This window comes from Anopheles coustani, chromosome 3 (genome assembly GCF_943734705.1).
Source record: "Anopheles coustani chromosome 3, idAnoCousDA_361_x.2, whole genome shotgun sequence".
Taxonomy (NCBI): Eukaryota; Metazoa; Arthropoda; class Insecta; order Diptera; family Culicidae; genus Anopheles; species Anopheles coustani.
The window spans coordinates 19,290,809-19,317,449 of NC_071288.1; the positions used below are offsets into that span (position 1 = coordinate 19,290,809).

The 26,641-nt window shown below is 46.7% G+C and overlaps 1 protein-coding gene across 1 annotated transcript in view; it reads left to right on the forward strand.

Moving 5' to 3' along the window:
* The window catches only part of LOC131272375 (protein winged eye), a 64,530-nt gene that overhangs the window by 23,428 nt on the left and 14,461 nt on the right, over positions 1-26,641 (forward strand). The window contains exons 2-6 of the mRNA XM_058274093.1: positions 8,352-8,482; positions 9,449-9,574; positions 10,818-11,801; positions 15,255-15,852; positions 16,397-16,555. Of these exons, the coding sequence (XP_058130076.1) occupies positions 8,352-8,482; positions 9,449-9,574; positions 10,818-11,801; positions 15,255-15,852; positions 16,397-16,555 (1,998 nt within the window). The remainder of the gene's footprint in view (positions 1-8,351; positions 8,483-9,448; positions 9,575-10,817; positions 11,802-15,254; positions 15,853-16,396; positions 16,556-26,641) is intronic.

The following is a 26,641-nucleotide window of genomic DNA, read 5'->3' on the forward strand; positions in this document are numbered from 1 at the left end:
ATCAGGCAGAAACGATTTAATCGATTTCGCAAACAATTTGTACGCTCGTTGCTTACTTATGAAGGCTTGATTCCGAACCCGCCACACACTCTTACACACACACACACACACACACACACACACACACACACACGGTAGCTTCCGTAATGAGTGCGTGGAAATGAAATAAAAATCAACCTGCAGGAAGCGTTCCAACCCCGGTCCACATTATGTTATGGCGCTTCCGTGTAACCCGTAGAACGTTTCAATCGAGCCGCCAGCTCTCAGTGTTGAGCAAGGGCTTTACAAACCTTGCTGCTTCCTCCTACTTTGGGCCGCAGATAAACTGTTGGATGTTCTTTCCCGTCGGCGAGCGAGTTGGAAAAAAAAGAAAATATCCTGATCCAGTGAAGCGGCCGACACGCTCGCCGAAGAAGGGAGGACCAGTCGTGGGGCGGGGGGAAATAATTATGAATAATGATGATGGCGGCTGATGGTAGATGGGAAGCACTTTTATCGTTCGCAAATCGATCCCTGCCGCGGCATGCTGGTCGGCTGGGTATTCCCTGCTCCCATACCCCTCCCCATCCCAGTGAACTATCTGGTCTAGGCTCAGCATGAACTCTCGGCCTTGTTCGGGAAGCTTAGGAGGAAAATCATCGACAGGCGGTCCGGAATCGAACGTTTCAAGTAAAAGTTAGCTTTGTACTCGATGGGAGTTCGCACTCGCACTTTACCTACCGCTGCTTCCTCGGCCGGCACCCTCCACTGCGACGCTTTCCACCACGGACCAATGCCGTCGAGAATGGGCCAGAAGATTTTTCTCCATTCGTTTTGGATTTTTCTCTTTTGTTCGTGCCTGTGTTTTTTTCTTCTTTCATTTACTTCCGTCTATTTTCTTTTCTGCCGAGGAGAAAATATCTTTTTTTTTGTTCATTCGTTTATCATTCACGCGCTCTCATCTCTTCATCATCTTCGATCAGCTTTCCCTTTGCCCCGATCGTTGTCCACATTTTTCGAGCCTGAATGAAATTAATGAGGGATTAAGCTATGACTTCATTAATCAAATTGAATGTCGGGCATTGATTATCGGGCCGGGGGTTGGGGAGGGGAAAACGGCATCCGGGGTGTGTGGGTGTCCGGGTGATTTATAGAAAGATTTTTGTGCATCCCCTCTTTCGCACGTTGTTGTTTTATTATTTTTACATATTGCCGGTCATATCGCTTGTCAAGATGGAACGTGGGACCACCGTCTTTATATTGCTTGTTTTCCCGGAAACGGAAGAAAATGGGGAACAATTTTTCCTTTCGCTAATCTGAATCGCTCAAGTGACTACATTCGAACATTATGATCCTATTAGTTCCCACTCCAAACGTTGGGCAACATTTCTTCACGTGAAAAAACTCAACCAGAGTCCATCAATTGGGACAAAACAAACGACGATGGAAGTACTAATGGATGGATAGGTCACATTTTTCATCTCAATATCTTACTGTTTTCTTCGGCGGTGGTTTTACTCCGACAATGGAGTTTCATTTAACTTATCGTGTTATAGCTTTGATTTGCTGTAAACTAACCGTGAAATATTTGGACAAAACGATAACAATCTGCGTTCTAAAGCTACACTTTCTCCACCAATATCTTACACTAGCTCCGGACGGGTGGTTGTGTACCTCCCCGCCAACATATGGCCATTGGCATAGCCTCACGTTTTCCAGCTAATTCTTGTCTAATGTCTCTATCTTCACCGCGATCCTCACTGGGCCACAGTCTGTGGTTGCCTTTCATCGCCTAAATAACGTTGCCCGTAATCCACCCTTCTTCCGGACGCCCTTTCGCCACCGACAGCTACATAACAGTTGGTTGTCTCGAAATGGTGCGCCATACGCACCATCGGGTTATGTTTACGCATGTTATCCGTCAAAAGGCCACACTTTATTGACGTAAGTCGTCGCGCACACACAGGGTCTGTGTGGCCCCCCCCGGCCACGACTCGCCATAAAAGCTACTGCCCGGGGAAGCCAATCCACTGTTGTCGACTGTTTGCCGGAAGGTTAGGCGCGCTTCACGAACTGCAACACAGAAGAAAAAAAAACAACCATAGCCACAACATTACGACGTTCACAACACATAACCGAGCGAGCTGAGATACTAAACGGCGTGCACCGGCCGTGCACTCTCGCACGCTGTTGTGGTGATGGTGGCTTTGGTGTTTATGGGGCTTGGAATGCGAATCAGAAGAGGAGGAAGAAGACCCGAAAAAAAATCTGACAACGCGGGCCCTCTTCCGAACCCGTCCCTAATTGACATGCAGTGCCGTGCGTTATTCTAACGTTTTACGAGTAGAAGTTTCCATTTTACGATTAATAAATCAACCGATAAGCCGACGACGTGAAGACGTACCGCGGACGAAATTTCCTGTAGAATTATTCATAAACACATACCACTCTATCAAAAACCTAACCTCCCTCCCCCTCGTCTGGACCTAGATATAATTTCGCAGGGCTCGGCTCGGGGGTTTTTGCTGCAGCGAAGGTGCCAGCATGTCTTATCGAGCCGATCGACAGTAACAAATCGAAGCGTCGATCCACCGAGTGGCTGCTGAAAGTTCTAGGAACCCATCCTTCACCGACACTGCTTGTAATCATCTCTAATGTTTGTAGATAGATTATAGGATGCTCAGCAACTGAAAGCGTCATAAAACTAATCTCGAAAAAAGCAGCAACAAGTTAAATGCCATATCCTGAGTATTGTAAGCTACAAAAGAAATCATGCAGTTAAAAACAATCTTTGGGACGATGAACATAAAATGCTCCCGACGATCTGACGCGTACGAATAATTGATGCAATGCCTTAATGATAGATAATGGAACTGAGTGCGAATAAAACGAAGGAAAAACTATCCTGTCGTTGTGTCCATGTCCACAACATTCTTCGTAGCCGTAGAACAATCCTTTACAAGCACCAGAAACATTGGGGTACTTTCTGGAACTTTGTTGATTACCGTTCTCCATCCGGCAACCACGCAACAGTGCCTTTGTAAATGGGTGTATCGCGTCTGTGCGAAAAAGTGCAGACTCCTTAATTACAGTCGCATGCAGTCGGCAGAGAACCGCCAAACCGGAACTACACGAAGGAAACAACCCGTTACCTGTTTTTTTTTTGCTTCCTCCCATCAGGAATTCCCTCCCCAACAACTTTCCACGGAGCCGCCAAACGAGCAACATGCAATCGGGGTGCTCTCACAAATTCTGGACTTTCCAATAAATTTCCCGATGAAATTGAGTTGTACGGTAATTACGGAAGCCATTAGCGGAACGTGGAGACTTTCCTCGGTAGCGATTCGGTAGGCGCTTCAGTGCGGCTCAGGGCTTCGCTAGGTCCCCAGGACGTTCTGAAAGCCTATTCGATTACGACGCAGCTAGTTCGATTACATCGTCAGAGCCAACCATATCCGCGTTCTTAAGCATGCCAGGGCTTTCGTTTATTTCTTTTTTACTTCGGAAAATTGTCCATAGTGTCTCGCGAGCCGTGTACCACTCCTGCACACGATACGCGCTGCAATCGATGGTAATTTATGGCTTTGGAGTTTGGAAACTTTCGCTACGAACTCATGCCCTCCGCATGGGCTGGGATCACCCACCATTCCCGCGCAACTCTTCCTAATTTACCGAACCGGCCACGGCCGCTTGATGGATGAAAGGTTCTTTCATCGATAAATGGCAGTACGTGCAAAGTTTTAATGCCCTTTTTCTATGGCAATGATGATGATGGTAGGGTGGGGGAGGAAAAGGTAAGAAGGGAAAAAGGGAAAAAAGACGCTGCAAACATAAGGGCGAGGGGCGTGGTGTCGGGGGAGCAGGCAATAGAATCTATCAACCTGGCATCTATCTTCCCGGGAGCAATCTTTTATCCTCTTATCGGCACCCTTCAATCTTTAAACAGTCCGGTTTCCTTCAAAAGGCGTCCTTTTTTCGGGAAGCCTTTTTTTTTTGTTGGCCCAACTTGTTTTTTTAAGGCTTCTTTTCAATTTTCTCGGTTTTTTTTTCTTTCGTTAGGTCAAATAGGATTCCTTTGATCTGTATTTTTCTTACACGCATGGCTGACCCTGTTTGCTTTAAGGGGTTTTTTTTTCTCATTATCGTTGTCTATTGACAGTTTCATCGGCAAAGTTCGGATCGCAAAGAGAACGGAGCGAGAGTCAATTTCGGTGAAATTAAATTCATTGCCCGAAATTAAAAAGGTACGAACATGTTTGTCGATTGTTCCTGAATGTTTTGTCACCCATTCTATTCTCGTATCTCGTATATTTTCAGTGTGTTTATACACATGTAATCCTTCCCATGGCGTTCGGCATAGTCTCTCGTTTTATGTATTTTCACTTGGTACTTTAGTTTATAGAAAACCAATATTACGTCTTTCAAACTTACCCTCCTCTTTGTAACTCTCAAAGCGTCGGTTAAGAAATCAATTGAATAAACTCTCGGCAGGCCCCATTTTCAAGATAGTTCATCCGCACAGTGTGTTTAAAATAGTTCCACCCAAACCGGTGTTTCTCTGCAGGCGACGTAATCTTACGTTTCTGGACCGGCTTTAAATTATTATCTACAAGACCGAACTGACAAAAACAAACTTCCAACTTTTGACCACCGATAGAGCCATGTCATATTGGCGAACTACTCCACCGATTAGGTTCGGTTGTTCATGTTGGAGGGACTTACTGTAAGACACCGCCGGTAGCGAGGACATTTACGAAAATAAACAAGCTCCTTCACTGGCCTAGCCGGAGTTTTCTTCCCGTCTTGGTTCGATCGAAGAACGTGCTAAGGAGTGAGAAGCGACCACTGGTCAGCGCCGATGATAAGGGTCTACGGCTCGTCTTATGTTATAATTGTCTTGCCCGAGACACGGTGGCTGGAGAACCAGCGTTCAAGCACAAGCCTACGCTGGGCGATGATCGACGAACCGAAGCAATAGTTCCTTTATCGAAAGGCTGAGAATTTTATTGTTCTTGCTCGCTCAACTAGCCTCCGCTTCGTAGAGTTGGTCCGGCTCGAGAGGGTTGCGCTACCGGAACATCCTCACCGGGTTTGCTTGTTGTGTTTCAGTCTCCTCCCACCCCTCCATCCAAGCGGGAGGTATCTCAAGACAAACAAAAACCTCCCGGATTTAAGATAAATGGAGATATATTGCTTGTAGAAGAATTTCTTAGAAGCCCCTGTCGTCTGGGAGGGATCGTAAAATTTTGAACCATCATCGAGATGGACAGGCAGCATCCACAGGCTTGCTAGCTGCAGTTAAGACGAAAGCGGGGGCCAATCTACCATCATCTTTATCATCTCAGGCCCGGGGTTTCTTCAGTCGTTTTCTTTCTTGCGCCTCTATATGACGGTATCATTTTCAATTTTATTACACTCCAGGCCGTCCGAAGTCCAAAAACGGCGCAACGTGCCGGTCAGGCCGGAACGGTTAGCGTCTGGCAAGTGTGTCCACCCCGCGTTCTGCGCTCGGGTTCTATTTCATGTCCATGTTTCATCAACTGACCGACAGGGCAACCGAGAGCGGACGGTAAAGGAATACACAAAAGAACATCGGTCCACAGTGGTGGAGCTCAAAAACAAGACACGGGAACAACGGACACTAGCCCGAACCGGCTTGACGCACGTAACCGAAGACGCATCAAGGCGCATTTGCTTTGAAAGCCTTTCCGACCTGTCACATGCGCTAGTGCTCAACTTCGTTGACTTAGTAACAATGTCCCCGGGTGCGTGCCCTCTCCCGTGTTCCGATGGTAAAGCAGCTCAGGGAGTAGGATTGGCATTCTTAGGATTTCCTGTCATGTACTCTGAAGCCCACACCCGACGCCGGAAGCAATGTTCATCCCACCCCACCCCCAAACGTTGAGTCCAGATGGACAGAAAAGCCAGACACGTCAGGAAGCAGGTGCACTTTTGGCGTGGCAGGAAAGCCGAGGGGTCTTTTGCATATTTTTACGCAATTTCTTGACCAACGCTTCCTTGGAGACGTGCGGACGGAGTTGCATAATGGGTATATAAATCCATTGATTTTTCTTCAATACTTTTGATACTTTAAGACATGTTCATAGTATCGAATTGAAGTCTTAAATCTCCATCCCAATGTCTTTTAACATTTCTGTGACGTCTGTTCTTCATACATTGCAACTCCTGCTCTAGAGAACTTGAATTGCTAGATCCCCGCTTACAATCAACTCTTCCTGGCAATTCTCGAAGCGGTAGAAATGTAACAAACGATCGAGTGGCAAATCAGATTTATGGCCCCCCTTTTCTGCCCTGACAACCGATTGAGCGCAACTCCCACACTCTTCAGAACGCACACCGCTCGGAATGTACATTGCTGCATTCTTGTCCAGCAGTCAGAGGCCGCCAGGTCTGTTGCAAAACTTGCGATCGCAAATGAGATTTTCTTGGTTCCGGTTTGTTGCGCAAACAAACGAATCGAAAAACAGAAAAAAACACGTGCGAGAAACGGAAAAATAAAACCCGCCCGCAGCACACAAGAACAACCGGTAGAACTACTTGGTGGCCCTGGTTTCTCCTGTCAAACGCAACCGGGGATTTATTAGTTTACTTTTAGCCCAGCCTCCGCAAAGACTAATGAAAGTGGCGAATATGTGTGTGTGTGTTTTTGTGTGCGCCCGGATCGAAAAGCCCGCTCGGGAAACCACCCGAGTGGCAAAACTTTCCCGGTTTGACCGGTGTCGTGCCACCGGTGGTGTGATCTCACTCTACACAGACGTCAGTGACCAGACCGGGATAAGCCTCTGGGAAAACTTTGTGACATTTGTGTACAACCTCCACTCCTTCTGCACCACCGTCGACCACGGTCCCACCCTGGGACAAAAGGTGGTCCAAAGTTCCAGCCACCAGCTGCAAGAGCCATAGTAGAATGCTAATCGAAAATGTGACCAAAAACATTCCCCAAAGCGAGCAAATTTCTTTCGCACCTCAGGTCGTCGTCCTCCGTCGTCCCACACCAAGGGAGCTGGAAAGTAGCGGATGCAGAAGTTATTTACCGAATTTACCCCAAAATGGCACACGCTCTGAACCCTCTGGTATAACCTCTTCCCCCAAAAAAAGCCCGATACAAACGAACGCCTGGTGTAGGAACTCTCGAAGCCCACGGGGTCGTAAATCACCCACCGCCGGTTCAATACGCGGGCAGTCGCAAATTCATTGGATTCGACCTCCCCTCCGCCACCTTGAGGAGGTGGCCAGCAATCACCTCCCGAATGCTGCCCGAATGTTCCAGCTGCCAAGTTCCCGGGACCGTGTTCTGGGGCGCTATAACTATTTGCAGCTCGTTATAAATTATCAGAGTCCACATCGGCTCGGGGGAACAACACGGCACACACCTAGTGTCTGCACTAGTTAGTCGGTGTTGCATGAACAACGACTACCACCCTCGCCCGCAGACTTAGCGAGTCGTCCCGAGGGGGGAAGGATCGGCTTGTAACCGTTTAGCAGCTTATTTACGGCCCGCTTGTAGTACTTTTATCATCACGTGCCTCGGGCCCGACCCCGGGGCGAGGAAGTAACACGACCCACGATAAACTGGTGCACTTTATTTATAGCTGATTTTTGTCTTATTGTGCATTTCGTGTGTATTTGGGTTGTTGTTGTTTTTTAAATCTTGCTTTCAAGTGAGCCATTTCTTGATGTACGAAAGGTCCAAGGGCAGTGTGAGCCACAAGAACATAGTCCTATTCAGTCCTCTAGTAAAAGTAAGGTAAAACAAAAGATGAATTGTTAACATTCTCGAAGCCCCAGTACAACTTTCAACAACATGTTTGAGTACTTAAAATGAAAATGAAAAAAAAACTCCTTCACCTCTAACCACTACAAAGGTATGCAAAGGTGTCTACCACATATCTGTTTCTTAAGCCTCACATTCAAAGCCTTAAAACTTGAGGTTCCTGAACGAGGTTCATCTTATCTCCATCTCATTCCACACGCCTCGTTTTCGGGGTCTGTAGACTTGTTATGTTTCTTCCATTCCTTGTTTTTTTTGTTTTGGCCTACCTTTTTGGAACGTTTTGTTCATTTATTTTTTGCCCACTCCAGTGGAACGCGCGTTCTCAAGTGTTTCTTCTTTTACGTCGGAATCACTTCTTTTCACTTCGATTCCATTCACGATTTCGCAGCATCCTCGGTAGGCTGAAGTCTGTGGTAACCATCGGTTGCTACGCTGATGAAAAGAATCGTTGCCAGTATGACCATTGCGGAATTGTAGAATTTAGTTTGGAGATTTAGTTCCCGTTCCTAAAAGTACAAAATCCTTAGTTCTGTAGCAAACTAAACTTTAATTGTCTTCTCTCCTTTCTAATTCACAGTAACGGAATCGTTATTCGCGACCGGAGGGTATAACACGCCACCAGCAAGCTCTCCGTTTCTTCCCTGTTCCCCACTGGAATTGGTCGCCAAGAACTTCCACAGTTCCGGAGCTGGTCTCTCATTCAGTCAAGTAAGTATGTTTGAACAATTTCCCTAAGAAATGTGAATGGGTCATTGATTCGTTCAACTCTGGAAGTAGTAGTCCCTTAATCTGGTTTGTGTACCGGTAGTTTAGTTTATCGATTTGATTCCGTTGTTTACGGAACACTTTGATAAATCTTCAGGCACAATCTACACCTTTGATATCCCGCAGAGTTTCGCGCGTCAATCAGGGTCGCCTAAGTTCAGCCATTTTGGCAGCGGATCGTGTTCAAGTTCCCGTACTTGCCCAAGCGAGTCATACCGAAGATCGATGATGGCACGAAAAACCCCACGCTGGTTTTCGTTGTTTTTTTTTCTTATCGTATGCGTGTGTGTGTATTTCTTTACAAAAGTTTTACTTCTTTTTCCTGCTCTTGTCACTCACCGAACGTGCCACTGACTCTTCCCTCCCTCCCCACCGGTACCCGTACGGAACTCTAACTACCTCCTACTAAGGAGGAAAGGAAAAGTGTCATTAATCAAAGAGCTCGGCCCCGGCCCGGAGACTTCGATCACGTTTAGACAGACTCTCGACGTGGTGTCGAAGCGGAACGTATACACACACACACATCGCTTGCTTCCGCCCGTGGAAGACTGAGTACCAAAGGCCCACACGGGGTGGGTTCGCATCGTGAAGATTATTGATGAGCTGTGGAAACATTCTTTTCCCCGAATGCGAAGAAAGTGCCATGTTTGTTACGGCCTATTTGACTTTTTGTTTGGAGTTGTTGTGAGGCATGTTTTTTTTTCTTGCTTCCGTCATTAAATACGGCTTCGAGTCCTCTGTAGAACATTAGCGTTCTGCGCCCGAGACGCGTTTATCTTCGTTCGTTGTGGGACCTTACATAGAGTATTATCAAACCACATTTGCTAGGCTCGTTTATCTAGGTAGTGTGTTGTAGGGAAATTGTTTGAAATGATTATTCTCACACACTTTCGTCTTACTTCACCACAGGCCAACAGCAGCATCTTTGTACAATCGCAGACCGATTTCATCAATGGCACCACAGCGGTCGCGAAGAAAACCGAAACCTGCATCGGACGGTGGGAGCATGGCACCATAGAACCGTTGCAGATACAAGTGAGTACCACACCAGGCCGCAAAAACCACCGTTCTCTCGGCTTTCCCAGTTGCTTTCCTTTTGGCCCCCGTTTTTGTTTGCTCCGCGCTTATCGGTAGTGTTAGAACGCATGATAGTATCGGCCCTAACAGCGCGGGGTTGCCTAGCATTAGATAAGTTATCCGGGCGTATCTGGACGACGATGCAACCCCAAAACCCTCTACCGACCGGGGGTGCATAGTTTTCTCTAGATATCATGTGTGGAAGTTTGAGTGTTCCGCCAAAGCCGTTCGAAAAAACAAACTTAACGCAACATTTGGTGAAAGTTTTCCACAAAACGACGGGGTTTTATGTGCAGTGCAGTGCAGCTCTTATGAATGGCTTTGACGGGTGTATTTGTAAAGGCAAACCCATCGCACATCATCTCTGGAGGAAACGGGAAAGGTCAGCATTTTTATCTCGTGCTCCGCATGCATATTCTCATTCTCATTCTCATCGGTGCCGTAGTTGCACCGACATTCATGATAAGTTGTGTTTCACTTGTCGATAAAAAAAAACCTTCCATGTCGAAACGAACGAACAACGAACGCATTGGCCTGGTATATCTGTTTATGGTCAGGGGAAAGCATTCTCGGGGACCAAATCCAATTTTCCAATCGGACATTGGCATAGAAGAAGGAGAGGAGCGACAAACCGGACTTAAAAATAGTGTAATTTTGGACACCGAGAACTGCAGAGTGTTGTCGAAGTGACAAAGCTGGTGCGATGTAGTGAACTAGCTCGGGAAAAAAACCTACCGGTACATCATCACTGGTGAAGTTTCATTTTGCTTTGAACTTTCAGTAAAGTGATCGTCAATGAATGCATTTACTATCAATCCCCCATATTATCTGTATCGGATGTTCGATCAAACGCAAAACTTCTCCTTCCTTCGTTTCGACGCCCTCTGTCTGTCTGTCCCTAATGCTCTTTTTCATCCTTTGTGCTATGTTTGTGCATTTGTTTGGTTCCGTTTTTTTATTCACACATACTCATATTATTGTTTTATCCGTGCCGATGTTTTCGACTATTTGTGATGCATTCTGGCTTTTTTTCCGATGAGCCCATCCGTTTTGCCCTCGCTCTGCTCGGTGTGAGTTTGATTTTCGTTTTCCAATGTTGCTTCGCCACCAACGCGAGAGACAAAAACCCCGCGGAGTGAAAGTGAAAGCCAAACCCCTCGCAACTCGATGTCATTTGTACACGTACTTGTTTCCGATTCAGGTACCATCGAACGCACTGGTGCCAGCGACGGCGGCAGCCTCCGTTGGCAGCTTCGCACTCAACTCTCCCGAGAGCGTTAGTTCCGGCGGTCAGGTTCCGATCCCGAGCTACAAGAAGCACCACCGGTACGCCAAAGGTCCGAAGGTGAATAAGAACGGAGCGGACGAGAACGGCAATCGCGACGCGTACCGTTTTCCGGGCTACGACAGCTACAACACACCCGAGGACGGCTACGACGATCGTCTGTACGACGAAGCGTACGCCAAAAGAGACGTCCAAAATCGCAGCCTCCAACGGCTGGCCGATGACGTTAAGGCAAGCTCCTCCTCCAATAAATCATCATCCCCGTTAGAACGGCGGGGCGCTGAGGAAGAACCGGGTGCACGGCCGCGTCCGGCATCGCCCACGACACCCTCCTCCCCGTCGGCGTACGGTCGGCTGAAGCGTAAGCTTCACTCGCTGCTCCTGGAAACGACACGGCTCGAGGAGCAGACGACGTCCTCCCCGCACGTCATCAGCCACCAATCGCTACTGCACCAAACGTCACACGCTCCACGGCAGCCAACCCCGCCGGGTCACTTCCCTCGCCAGCTCGAAGCGGCCACCGCGCCCGAGTTCCGCACTGCAGAGGAACCGTCGAGGCATCACCGGACCGGGGAGAAGTACGGCACATCGCCGGCGACAAGTACGACCGTTGCGGCACGCGACAACGCGACAGCGCCCTCTAGCGAGGCCGTCAATCATAGACCACGGCGGCGCTGGGCGGCCCTCCACTCGGCGCTCGTCAAAGCCAAGGCGGAAGCGGGCGGTGAAGCCGCTCCTCCCGAAAGCTCGAGCCAAAGGCCAAAGTCACCGGACGTCCGAGCGGCGCCACCGGCTGAACAGCGACTTCCGACGAAGAAGCGCCGATTGCTAAAGTTCGATCGCACGGACGAACCACCATCCGCCACCAGCCGTGACACGGACACCAAGGCCGTTGTTCACGTAAGTTACTGAAGCCGACGATTCGATCCTCTGGTCTCTCAGTCCTTCCCGGCTGTCCTGCGCCATTTTGCAAACTAATGAGTGCTGTATAAAACAAGCAATTCCAAACCAGATCTCATTCCTCGTGGAATCACAGTTTTTTGCTGTCACGAGGGTTTTGTTATGTCAGAAGGCTTATAAACAATGGCCCGCTTATTAGCTTGACCCGTTCGGTTCGCGTGAGATCCTTTTAAGAGCTGCTGGAATGCTGAAAACTTCAACGCGTGAAAAGTTGTCCGCAAGGGAACGGAACCAGCGGAAGCATAATGAGCTTTGGGGATGTAGAAGTTGACAACGGGTGGTTGATTCTTTGTTTTTTTTTCACCTCCGACTAACCACAAAACCTAATGCAAATAAGCCCGTATAGAATTCCGCCTGATGGCTCTAATTAATGTTTGTCATTGGGTTCTTTTTCTTCTTCTTATCTCCCTCGCTCTCTTAAACAAAACATTCTTCAGTTTTTCAGTTCAGTTCGTTGTTGGGCAGTAAATAACAGAAGGGAAAATCGATCAAAGTGCAGTGAAACAGGGCAAACTCATTCCTGTTTGGCCCTTTGTCCAGCCTAGCCAGCCCCCTCCTCTTCCTCCTCTTCCTCCCCTTCTTCACGGCTGGCAGCATTTCCATTCTCAGCGCTCCCCGCGAAGGCATCCAAAGTTGGCGATCTTTAGTGGAACCATTTTTTTTTAGCCTGTTTGTGTTTTCATTTCTCTATCCTGAGGTCTGCCCGCGGAACGAGAGCCCCCTACTGCTGTTGTTGTTGTTGTTGCACCCGTGAAAATGCATTTTGTTGTTTGCGCTGGTCGCACAATTATAAATTCACAATGTGGAAATCGTGTTAAGAAAAAAGGCTAACGTAATTCCAAAGCCACAGCAACAGAAACATGCATGTCATTGTTTGTTGTTGTCTCCTAAAACCAGTTGTTGCATCCTCTCTGGCCAGGAGATGCACCTCCTTCCGCCAACCGCTCGGGGCAGCGTGTAGGAATTGTGTCACACAAAAACATAATGCCACTGGGAAGGGAGAGGGAAGTCAGTAGAGGTTTGGTGGTGTGGTGTAAGATCGTTCGCTTAAAACACGGACACCACGGAAGCCAACCCGGAGGAGGGGGGGATAACCGTTCCGGTGAATCGCAAACGAATTCTACCATCGAATCGTTACATCCCGTTGTGTGTGCTGTGCTGCGTCCTCAAGGAAACATTCCCACATTCTGCCCCGTAAACTGACCCTCGCTTCCGCTCCCGCTTCTCGAACCCCCATTCCCATTGAAAAGGGCATCTCAAGCGAATGCACTTTTGCAATCCGGCCGTTTTGGTTGCATTTTGCACAGCGTTTTCTTCTTTCCACCCCGCGCGCAGTTTCATATTTCTTGTGCCGCATTTTATATTCCGCCCCGTTATTCATACGTCCGCTTCGTGGACCGTGGCGGGCTGTTAATTTTTTAATTACGTTCCGCGAATAGTTCACCGAAAGGTTGGTGACGTTTGCTGGGGAACGCCGGGGACGGTGGAAAAGGTGGTGCAGATTTTCAAAGTTTTCCTTCGCATTTTTTTCTTTCCTTTTTTAATAACCAGAGTGCTCTTTTTTACTCCCTCCTCCGTCTCGTGCTTCTGTGTCGCACAGTTTTGTTGCTGCTACTGGTCATTTTTAAGGCGTCTCGGGAAATTATTAACAACAGCTTCGGCCATTCGTTCCGCGCGGTCACTGCTTCCTGCAAACCGAGCCGAGCCAATTGCATCTGATGCAAGGCTGACGGGTGGCATTTTGCAGTTACGTTCTTTGATGTGTTTGTTTTTTGGCTATGTTTGAAATTTTTCCCGGTTTCGGTTCTCCTCCGCTCTCTTCTGAATCGTTTTTGTTTTACTTCTTCTCTTTTGTAAACTTTGTGAGTTGAATTTGTATCCACTAGTTGCAGCAACAACAACAGAAAAAAGCCTTACGAAAGTCCCACAAGCTCTAAAAAAAACATTACTCTACCCACCCATGATGGAGTGATGATGATAATGCACTTTATAGCGTAGAGATTTAATGCAACCTGTATTGCAGTGCACCTGGTTCTCAGGGTGAGTGCATTGTAATGCCGTTTCGTGTTTCATGCTGGCTTGCGGACACTAGAGTGTTTATCCACCTCCACTCATTCCTTTGTCCGCGCTCTCTACAATTTACGCCCAAGATGGAAAGAGTCTTAAAATCTGCAAAACGTTAAAATACGAGAACCATACGGAGGTGGCCTTATTTTAGCGAAATAAAATCGAGTTGATGGTTTGGCCTTTCCAAAAGTGCATCCAATCCTAATGGGTTCAGAAAGAGTATTGTTAAGGTCACAATTTACAGCATTATCCAGTGTATAATTCCAAGATTTTGGTAAGCAACTAACAAACACCATGTTTGGGTAACAAGTCCCGAATAAAGAGACGTTCCTGACAAGGTAACAAGGTGAATAGAAAATGGTATCGTCCCGAACAACTAACTAGGAGCAGTTCAAGATGACTTCCAGCTAGTTTTCTCGGTTAATCGAACTTGAAAACTACCATCGATGTAATTTACATTCGGTAGATGCTTACCTACGAATTGAAAAGAGTTAGATATTGAATTTGAATTTGGAATGATATGGTGAAAAGTGCTGTAAAGGTGCCCCTCGACTCGGTGCTTTATTTTTTTAAGTCTGCAAGACCAAGAACCACCCGCTTGTCAACTGGGTTACGTACATCCTCGGCCCTTCCAACGTCCAAGTCCCTGCCTTTCGACGATCGTCGCGTTGGATTTTCTTAAATCTTGCACGTCCGCAGCGCCGCCGTCCGCTAACGGTGATTTTGATTAATTATTTATAAGCACACTCACTTTGACTCTGGCGCGCAGCGACGTTAAAAAAAACCCCGTTGCGTCTTCGAATGCCATCCGCGTGCGGCGGGGTCGCCGCGAACTGTAGAAGGCGTGTTTTGTTCACCCAACGGCCTGGGCGGCTTTTGGGGTCGGCTAAGACGGTCATTCCGGCTTTCACGCTTGAATTTAAGGGTTTATGGGTTACCCTTTGTTTTTTGGTTTTATGGTTATCCCTTTCTCTAACCGGAATGCGGGGGTACGTGCGCACACTGACCAGTAGAATTTTATGTTATTTTTGTTATTTTATCCTCGGGTACCATAGCGCAAGAGCGTAGTGTAATCCCCTCGTCCTCTTGAGAGGGTTTAATTTTTAAACATCGACCATAAAACCGAATCCCCTCCGTTCACTTGCACCATTCCCGGGCAAAGGCTTGCCAGCAGAAGAAAGTCTGTTTTGCGCCCCCAAAACCGAGCATAAATGATCAAATTGAAATGAAGCAACTTAGCAAAATGTTTTCGGTTGATTTTCTGTACAATTATTCATAGGTGTTTTTCTCTTTCCTATCTTCCTATTTATCGTCGACAAACAACAGATCAAACGTGAACCTTGCCAAGTGTCCGAGGTGACGACATCGAACAGCTTCGAGGCCACCACAAACGCGACGACCGCTCTGAATGCCATCATAAAGCTCGAAGCGTCCTCCCCGAAGTCGGCCGGCAGTAGCACCGGCAGTAGTAGTGGCCACTTCGTGGCGTCCAGCTCCGCCCGGACCAGCATACTGACCACCGGCGGCGGCATCCTCAGCAGCGTCGCCGTCGGAGGCAGCGGCGCAGGAGGCGGTTCGAATCCCGGCACCGGCGGGTCTCACCCGGTGCCACCACCCCCGCCACCGCCGCTCAGTGCCGCCACGATGGACCATCACCTCGGGTTAGCGTCGGCCGCCAACAACTCCGCCACCACCAGCCACCAGCATCCGTCCGTCGGCGCGACGTCGGCCGCCAGCATTCCGGTCGGCATTGCCGTCGCCCGCCAGCGCCTTCAGGAGAGCTCCGCCGGCGCGGCCTCCCCGCAGCTGCACCAAACCAAAGAGCTGAACCGGTTCGGCATCGGGCTGGCGGCAGCGGCCGCCGCTGTTGCCGCCGCCAACGGTGGCTCGATCAACGGCACCAGCAGCACACCAGCGGATCTAGGTAGGATTTTTCCCCGAATCCTAAGAGAGTTTACTTTACGTAGGTTGGAGATCAAAAGTTGCACGTTAATCGCATCGAATTTCCACACACACACATTTTCCACGACGCAACATAAAACACGGCCACTCATTGTGTTTTTCTGTTTCTGTTTTCTCTCTTTCGTTACATTTCGCCGCTCGTCGCTTCTGTTTTCCTCCACGCGCCACGTGTGACGATGATCTCTGCTGATGATGATGCTGATGCTGATGATAATGATGATGGCAATCGCGATGATAATGACGCTACATTCACGCTCATTCATATGCACCGCGCACGGCAAACGATTCATCAAACCCGAACGCCTTATCCACACGCGCGGCTTGCCCGTTTTCCCTCCGGCGCGTTTCGACGTTCCGACGGCCCACAAAACATCATCGATCAATGTAAAATGCATTTCAACCAACATGATACAAAAAAAAAAAAAACGCGCACCAACACCACGCCGCCAAACGTCACGCGATCATCATCTACACCACTGTGTGTGTGTGTGTGTGTGTTCAAGTAGGCTGCGCAACGCCGGGCTTAGGAAGCCAGAACATGTTTTTCACCGGCACCAACTCCGGCACCATGATTCCGCTTTCGTCCGACGCGGTCACGATGGGCGTGACCAACGCGGCCGTGCAGAATGCCGTCCGCACGCCACCCGCCCTCTGGCAGTATCCTGGTAAGTACCCTCCCATCGCTGGTTTCCAGTATCCCTACTCTTCCCCGCGATCGTTACTTGGTAATTTATTTTGTAACCGGTTCACACAAAATTAAGGGAGGCTTAGAAAGACGGGGGTTCTCCCCTTCTCATTCTCTCCATTTTTTTACCGCTCCCCCTCTAACTTACTGGGGCGTTGGGGAATCGTTGCTCCGCCCATCGGATCGGATCGCTGCTTCGGCCGGGGAGCCAATCACGGAGCGATCGTTTGCAAACTGAACGGTCGACTCACAAACGGGTGAAAAACCAAACAAGCTTATCGTGTTGCGATCGCCAATTGCAATGTGCCTTTCGAAGCGTTTTGCTAATTTATGGCATTAATATTAGCACTAGTAGAATGGTTCCACAATGATGGTACACCTTGAAACGAGCCTGTGGGTTACATTACAACCATTTAACGCCCCCGCCGGTTTTGCCATTCCAATCGCATGATTAATCTTCCGATAGGGATTTCCACCTCTTTGAGGCGCGGTTACACTTTAAGAGTATTTCGACAAATTAATTCGAAAACTGAGCCGCGGAGGTATTTTTACGACGTTGATCGACTGTTTAATTGAATTATTCTTACCGTGTGCCGAAGGATTTGCGATCCGAGGTTCGCATCTCTTACTTTACCGATCGTCACGGTGCAATGGTTTTGTTCATCGTCATAAAAATGCAACGCAACGCTTGGGCAATAAAGTTGCAATTAGGATCCCGAGGCTGTCCATCACCATGGAGTGGAGTGGTGTGTGCAATGCGTTTCGCGAAGAAGCCATATGAATATGCATTTGACACACTGCACCGTCGTATGCGCTGTAAAACCGATGATCGGTGAAACGTTTTCTCCGTATCTTAAATGGGTTTTATAGGTTCGCTGGAAGAAAAAGAATTAAGAAAACCCCGTCGAGATGGCGTTCGCCGCTGACTCACTCACAATTATTCCTAATGTAGTACCCCCTTGGAGGCACGAAACGCATGCTGCATTTACAACGTTGGGTGAGGGATAGAAAAATATACCCCCATTGCAGCGGACGCCATTTTCGGCAGGACCGGTTGATTCGATTCGCTCGGGCGGGAATTTATTTCTTTCTTCGTCGAAAGTCTCCCGCCTCATTGGCACACTTGTTCGAAGAATTCTGTTCGCCTTTCCGGCCTGCCAATCTACATGGCATTAACATATATTTAACACAGCAGTTAATCTGAAGGCGGCAATTAATTACATCATCGAAAGATCCGCGCTTGCATGCGGGAGGGTCCCTCGATGATGGTCAACGACGACGACGGCGGTGATGGTCGTCTTTGTGATGGTGTTCGGTAGTATTTTCTGACACCAAAAGGGTCTAAAAGAAATATACGTCGTGTATTCGTGGTGCTAAAATTCTATGACACCATTTCATCCGGTCGGTTTCATTTTTTACGCCTGAACATGCCGGTATCATTATTTAATTATGAGGAGAATGTGTGTGCCTTTTAACACCAGTGCGCGGGAATCTCATTTCGCTTCGGTTTGATTGAACAATTATGCACCGAAAACGTAAAACATGATGGCATTCGAAGGGAAAAATTGGTCCTTTAGAAATTCACGACGGAATAGCATTTCCATGACAACTTTAGAATACGGAATTATTATTACAACAATCTATTGAAATTGTAGACGCAAACATGCCACAATGTCGACAATTCTATTCCGTGAAGCCCTGATAAACTTCCCAACGCATAGTAACGCAGTATAATTTTCCAATTTTCACCACGCATCGCGTCCCGTCAACTGGAACTGGGCTTTATGGTGGTTTTAGCGCGCACCAAGGGTGACAAATAAATCCCGTTCAACAGTTTTGTTTGTCCACAAGGAGAAAACTTCTAATTGGCATGGCGAAAAACTTCCACTTCCAAAACCGAATGGCAACAATGCCGGGAATCCTTACACCGATGTAGCACACTGCACTTTGGTAAATATTGGCAGACGTGGCACAAAACAAGACTAACGAAGCAATTTTCCTCCCTCAACATTCGGTTCCCTCGGGGGTGTGTGTGTGTGTGTGTGTGTCCACCCCACCGTAACCACAGATAATAATCTTCCCGTTCCAGCCGCCGATGGGTGCCGATAAGATTGCCTTCCTTCCTCGCTCATATACCACGCTTACCCTCGGTCAAGGAGAGAGGACAAAAATTTGAAGCACAAAATACGCTTATTGACTGACAGAAAGCTGTCACTCTGACGAGATTTCATTAATTTTCTGCCATTACAAAGGAGGGCAGGAAGCCTACCAAGGCTATGGCTCCTAAATACGGCCACCGGTTCCGCCGACCATGCTTAGAAGGTTCGTGTTCATTTTATTTTCACTTTCCCTCTCCACGACGAGATGGTTACAAGTTTCCCCTTGACAAGTGCGAACCGAATTGAATGCTGGCGTGCACTTTTCATGATGGTGGTTCGAACCGTATCGAATCCTTTGATGTACGCGTCTGTCAATTGCCACCGGCACTCTCGGAATGGTTGGACAGATGTGTGGCCTTCGAATTTCATTTTAACGAGGAAAGGGGGAAAGGAATCGAACGGAAGATTCAATCCGATGCAATTATCCCCGTCATAAATGTCACACCGATTTGTGCGCTGTTTATTTTGGGTGTCCGAGTGAAGGAGATTTTCGACATTGTGGTAACGCTTGTTACTGTCATACTCTCGTTCGGTTCGGGAATTCAATAGGCAAGTTGTTAATTATTACGCTTCGCTTCCCCAAATGTGTCTTTTTCGACCGTTTATGGCATAACAAACGATGTTTTATAACAATTTTGATTTTACTCGATTCATTCTCAGAACACCAGGATAGCATAGAAAGGCGACAAAAGAATTTGAAATCAATTTATCATTACGGCTCTAAAACCAATAAATCCAATTTTTACATAGATTCACAGAAACAGAAAGAGGAAAAATACCGAACGTACGCCAGCGTAACGTTGGCTAGCCAAATGGTGTAATGTTTAATCCACCCATCGGATGACAACTTATTTAGCGCGCATCCCCCTCACCCCCCCCAAAAACCCAAGTCGTCAAATGGCAGCAAAAAGTTTTACAACACTCTCGAACCCGTCTGGCTCTAATTTCCATCTCTCCCCCACGAAGTTTCATCGAGTGGAGCTAGTGAACGGGCAGCATTCACAATTTACGAAGCATGGCAAATTAATCCTTTATTGGATTGTCGTCGGTGTGCCTGGTGCGCTTCGTTACCCTGGAAATCCTCACCGACCGGGGGAGCGAGGGACGCGACGACCGACCCCCCAGTGAGGTGGAGAGGAGGGCCGGGGTCTAATAAAAATGTTCCCATTTCGCCGAGGAAACGTCTAACCGGGTTGTCTTTTTCATGATGATCGAGTCCGAAACAATATTGCTACAATCTGCCCCGTTTCGGCTTCAAACTGCTGCCACCATTGTTGTGTCCAGTCCCATTTCATATGGGTCCCGGGGCACGTTTTCCGACCAAACTTTCGCGTCCTTTGTCCGGGATGGTACGGTCTGGGGGAAAGCAGGGTGAGCACTCGACGTAAGGCTCTCTGGCCCTCCGGTGGAAAACCTATGGCTCACTGTCAGTGAAAGAAAGGATTCACATCGAAGTAACGGAGCCAAGCATGGACGAAACTCAAATATTGTTACCAATGGTTTTTCCAATTAAAAGATTCACCATTTTAAATCGGTTTCCACCCATCCCCCGGGGCGGGGAAGAAGTTGTTCATAACTTTCCCGGCACGTTCCTGAAGAAGTGGCCAAATGTCCGGTGTAATCTGTTCGTGCTTCAGGTGCCGGTACTGTTTGATCAGTAAATTGTAGGTTCCGAGGACACATCTTTTGGATAAAAATCACGACTCTGGAACTCCTATTGCATTCCAGGTGTTAGCTCTTACATTCGAGGTAACTTTTAATCAACATTTAATTGGAAACAATCGTGTCCTGTGCAGCCGTTCCTATCTAGCTTTTGGCTCGATAGATTATTGTGTTGAGATTTTATTCCATAATTTTAACTTTCAAAGCAAATGAAGTAACGTTTCTGAATAATATTCAGTGTGGTACAACGTGTTCAGTTTTTTTTTCAACGAAATAATGAATTTCAAAATTCCCTATCAAATGCAAGAAACGATGCTATCCTTGACTAGAACTCATTTTATTTACATTTTGCAATCTCGGCACCAATTTTGTCTGGTATAATGGTATAACCGACAACCGATCAAACTTTACGGACGTTATTTCAAACCAATTCAAAGACGCACCAAAAAACTGCTATTCTTTCACCTAAACATCACAAGTTGAGGTGGTTGAGAAAAAGAAAAGACAAATGTTAACTGATGTTGCACGATTTTACATCATCGCTTCCATCTCCTCTATTCCTTCCAATCCCGTCTAAAGCCAGTTATTTCCATCCCATCTACTCAGTTTTCGTCCGCCATTGCACGTGTCGAGCCGTGTGTGTATGTTATCCTTTCGTGCTAGGATACAAATCCATCCGCTAGACATAGGACCCATCAAAAGAACATCAAACAATTGTTGCTGTCTTTTGCTAATCGGAAGGATACGCTCTGCCGGAATCGGCCGGGCTAACGTCCGAACCGAAGGCATAGAATAACCAATTAAGTGTAATTGGAGGCAGTTAGCAGCGGCCTAGGAACGGAGGGTTAAGGGTAGAGGACTTCCTCTTCGTTGTGCTGCGAGTGCGTTTAATTGCAACGAATGGACCTCGGTGCACTTTTCGCCATCACCATCGTCCATCAATTTTCCTACACAGACAGGGCCTTGTGAACTTGTTTTTTCCACACGCGATGTTCTCCGGCGTAAAACATGTTGTAAAAGGTGTGTCCTGGCTCTATGGGATGGATGAAATAGGAAGGTTTTTGTGGTGTTGAGCCCGGTGCTTTTAAGTAAAAGAAAAACTAACCAAAGTCTACGATCAAATAACGAAAGCAGCGTTTTTTGCATCTATAAAATCTGCACGTCCATTAACTTTTATCGCTCGTAGTCTTTTATTTTTGGCTCTCAAAATATCTGCCCCACGATGGACGCGAAACGTTCACAGCCACGGCTATGTTGCCAGAAGCTTGCAATGATGACATTTCTGATAACGCGGACGGCCATCGATTTTGGGCGAGGAAAAAGAAACTTGACTCGAGCTTCATTTTCCCAGCTCGATTCGATACAAAAGCGGTCGCAAATAGGCACCGGAGTCGGTGCGACATTACAGAGTCATTGACGTTTATTGGATTTTACCTTCACCGTTGCCGTGTGGAGCATGTCTATCGGCGTAAAGGCATATTTGCCGCCGAGTGGCTTCCACTTTGCTTTGCTGCCCATGGGTTTTCCTTTATTTTGTACCCGCTCGAATTCGATTGCTATCTTGCGAGGCTGAAAAATTGAGACAATTCCAGTGAAGCGATCGTTCCGAACCGGCCGATCACGGTTCCACGGATGGGAGACCGCATCGAAAGTCTACGACCGGTACACGGCAACTGTTTCGTTTCTAGCACTGCTGCGAGAGGGTTTCCCGATCTGATACGGCTGCACAATTGACTGGAAAAGTTATTATAATTCCCGCATCCCCCACGTTCATCCCGTCCCCGGCGCGAAACCTTCGGCCTAGACCGGTCGGTTTCGATTTCGATCTTCTCGCAGTCGTCGGTCGTTAAACGATAGTTTCCCGACAAAGTTCCGACCGAAGCCCTTTTCCGGAGCGGCCGACCCCGTTGGCAGGGAAGCCCTTTGAAGTGGCGTGTTTTATTTCTAGTCCCACTAATTTTTATGACCCTACCGGTCGCCGGGATTTCGAGTTGAGAGGGGGGGGGGGGGTGGGGGGGGGGGTGCGAACGGGGGGGATACATTTAGAACCGGTTGGCATTTCATAATTCCACTTGGTGAGGTGCTTTTTTGTGGGTGAAAACTTTCCGGGGGATAGCATATCGAATGATTTTCATTGTTTACGGGGGGGGGAAGGGTTTGAAAATCAAGATGCATTCAGAAATTATGACGTTAATAAAAATAAATCCACCGAAAACATATCAATACCGATCGTAATAAATGTGTCCAGCTTGACGAACCGCTCATCGTAACAAATAAAATCATAATTCCTCCAACCAACATATCCCAACACAACTTGTATGTCTTCAACTGCTCTCCCGTAACATTTCAACCGAAAGGAAGGGACTTTATGAGCGTACGGAAAGGTTTAATTATTCCTTAATAAATACTCTTTCATCCACTTCCATCTATCTCGTGTAATGGATTTCCACTTTCATTGCCTCCAAACTAGTTAGTTTACCACTAATGTGTCTCCGTCCTTTTGTCGTTTTAGAATGTTCCGATCGTACGTTGGGTTGGGGTCCTTTGAAAAAAAAAGCGAAAAGAAGTTAGCATAAATTAGACATTTATCCAATGAAATATTCATACTTCTCTGTAAAGCAAATCCCCCGCAGCCCGCTCATTCTCCATGCAGAAAACTTTATCCCAAGCCGCTCGAGGGCGTCGAATTGGTGGACACGGTTCCTCAAGGGCCCGTACTCTTTTCGACTCTCCTGCGAGGGCTTGCTAGTGCAAACCTGCCGCTCACGAAGGCACGAGGAGTTTGTTCTTTTTTCCCCGGCAACGCTCGAGATCGGTGGTGGACGGTCACACACTAAGCTCCGATTAAAAATCCCATTAAATCTCGTTTTTCTTAGTCGCACGGGTGTCGCATTGCAGTGGAATATTATTCCCTGCTAAAGGCCCCCTGAGGGGGTACTGAGGTGGCGGTGGTGCGGAATTGCCGGCAATAGACATTTCACAGTCGCGCAAAGATAACTAGCACCACAAGGACATACTGTAGGGGGCTTAAGCGCTCGCTACACGATTTGTGGATTTGTCCGGTTAAGTGAGTGGGTTTCGTGCGTGCGTGTACGGCCCCGCAGTATCACGACCCGATGGAAGCTCGGTCCGAGATAAGGTTTTAAATTTATGAATTGAATTCTAATGAATACGTTCATTCGCTACCTCCCCCGATGCCATTTGCCTTCGATTTGAATCTCCCTCCTCGCTGTACTGAGGGTTTTTTCTCGTGATGTGAAAACTATGAGACTATCATTAATTGCACGCGTTTCTATTGCTTTTTTATCGCTACCATGCAAAATAAAAAAGTGTAACCGATTTTTATTGCAAACTATTGCAAAGCTTCGTGCGTGAGAAGTGAAGGGGGCATATCATCAATAGCTTCTTATTAGCCCGAATGAATGCAATTTAGGTGCACCTTTTGCTGAGTCGTGCAGTGCACGACGGAATATCAAACTGACCCAAACCGTCCAGGTTAAAAAAAACACTTGTTACTGGTGCGTAAAAGTCAGGCTGGTTTAATGAAGGTCCACGAAAGAACAGGCTAAAGATTGAAGTGTCGGGACGAACCTACAAATGGTGAATCAATCGGGTGCATTCAACGAGAAATTGAATTATTCCCTGAAACGATGTGCAGTAGGTGTGATAATTTTTTTTGCTACTGGTGTTTGTTGATTTCGGAACGGAGGAAAAGTGTCCTTTGCGCATTGGAGTACATGCAAATAAATCTCTTTTTTAATCTAAAATACTTTTAAACAAACTAAGGTGGTACAATTGCTACAAAATGCCTTGGAATATCTCCACGCGCAAATTATGACGACGATTCTCGTATGTTCAAGCCACTCCCCAATTTGTATGGCGAATATCCTTCCTGCAGACCGTGCATACATATACATTTGGATTACAACGACTGAGCGTACGGACGAGCGATAAAAACCCTCCATTTGATTCGTAAACCAGCGCCAATATACGCTGCTGACGCTCTTTGCTGTACATGATTTTATTTCCCGCCAGTGGCCAGGGTTTTTTCCTGCCACCGGATTGGTTGTTTTGCTTCTGTACGTCATCGACCTTCTGGTTGGAACAGGAACCGGTGGAAGAAGAAGGTGCCCCACAGGAAGTGAGGACTTTACGTGTGCGTTTTTACCGCTGCACACGACATGCGTTGCATCACGATGAAATATGAATATTTTTACTATAAATAATTCATACGAACACACACACACCAACACAAATGCTACACACAGTGAAGAGGTAGATTGTGCAATAACAAGAAGACGTGCAAAAAAAAAAAGAAAAATGCACTAAAAGCAACAGAAAACAACCTCAGCGAATGCAGGTGCGTGCGTGTGTGTCTGTGTTAAGCTGCATTTTTTGCCATTCGTTCGTTTTGCTGCCCTTCTCCCAGCCGTGCCGCCCTCCACTCTTTTTGATGGAGGCGCGAGCGCGAGTAGATTTATGGCCTAACGGCGGAGTGTGTGAACATCGTAGCCGCCGAAGGCGAGGAAGAAAAAAAAAGCAAATCCTCTTTACGCACACTGCATGGCACACATTCACAACGAACATGCTTATTAGTGGCTGTGTGAAGCCGGTGAATGTGATTAGTTTTAGTTTCTTTAGTGGAAAACCAAAGATTGTAATTAGTGTTGGGTCATATGAATCTTTCGACGAGATTCATTCACATGAATCTTTTACGGAAGATTCATTCAGAATCATTCATGAATCTCTCGGGATTCATGAATCTCTCGGGACTCATGAATCTCTTGGGATTCATGAATCTCTCGGGATTCATGAATCTCTTGGGATTCATGAATCTCTCGGGATTCATGAATCTCTCGGGATTCATGAATCTCTCGGGATTCATGAATCTCTTGGGATTCATGAATCTCTTGGGATTCATGAATCTTTCGGGATTCATGAATCTTCAGATTCATGAATCTTCATGAATCTTCATTGAGAGATTCATGAATCTTCGTTGATTAATGAATCCTTAGGGATAGGAATCTTTAGGGAACAAACTAAAACAGACAACGACGATGCTTTGCCCCACCGTAGGAGGTACAGTCTGACAAGAAAGTATCCGTACAGTCATGAATTTTAACTTCAAGCCTAGTTATCTCAGCGACTACGTGACCTAGGACAACCATTTAAACGACATATCGTAGATAAACTTCTACTATATCCAATAATGTCTTAACATTTCGAAAAAGTTACTTGTAGGTGACTTTGTTTTATAGAAACCATAAAAAAGGCTCAAAATCGATGACAAAAAAGTATCCGTACATGATGAGTATTGATGATGTGCCATCGGTACCTGATGTGCCAATATGTTACAATCAATGCCACTTGCCTCAATAATGGCCAGCAAGTGCCAAGGCATCATTTTTTTTTTCGAAAGATGCTGGAAATTTGACCCGATTTCTATAATGTTTCTAAAGGGGTCTTTCGACAAATGTTGTACAGAGATCGAGTCCGTAGACTTTGGGAGTATCGTCAACACTTGTACGGTCTCATAAAGTGGTATTTCTTGGACAATACATGGTCTATTCTTGGGATCGTTATTTTACTCAGAGAGCATATTATTGAACATTTAAAGTTTAACCTAGCCCTGGCTTGTCCAAGTGACAAAATGGGCGAAGTATACTATGTCCCACAGATGATTCATATTTAATTCAATATTTCCAGTTCGATTAATGGTCTTAATGGAACACCATAACACAAACTCTCAACTACTGTGTTTTATAGTTGGAACAACGTTGCTCGTAATGATGGTTGAGTTCGACGTCTGGTGTCTATTGTTACTCGTTTTTTGGCCAAAATTGCTTAATTTTGTCTGTATATAGTGTATAAAACATTGACACGCCAATGGCATCAAAATACAGCGATTTGCAAATCCCCAGTCTTTCTTATTCTTTCCTAGGAAATGAAAAGTTTGCAACTTACAATAATGCAATGTAATTGTTATTTACAAAAAACCTTCTTAAGAGTTGAAATCCAAATCATATGATTGATGCACTAGACACTTCGTTCGTCATGTTTGAGGACTCGAAGTATGAAGAACTTAATAGCTTTTCGAGCAATCACCCTCCCATAGCGATTGAGTAACCACGAAAGGTGTCTGTTTGCAGGGTTTAGTCTAGTTGCATCCTGGTTAATTCGACGAATTATAAGTTCCTGAGACTTAGCATGAGATTTTTCACAGGGTTCATAAACTTGCCAAGTTA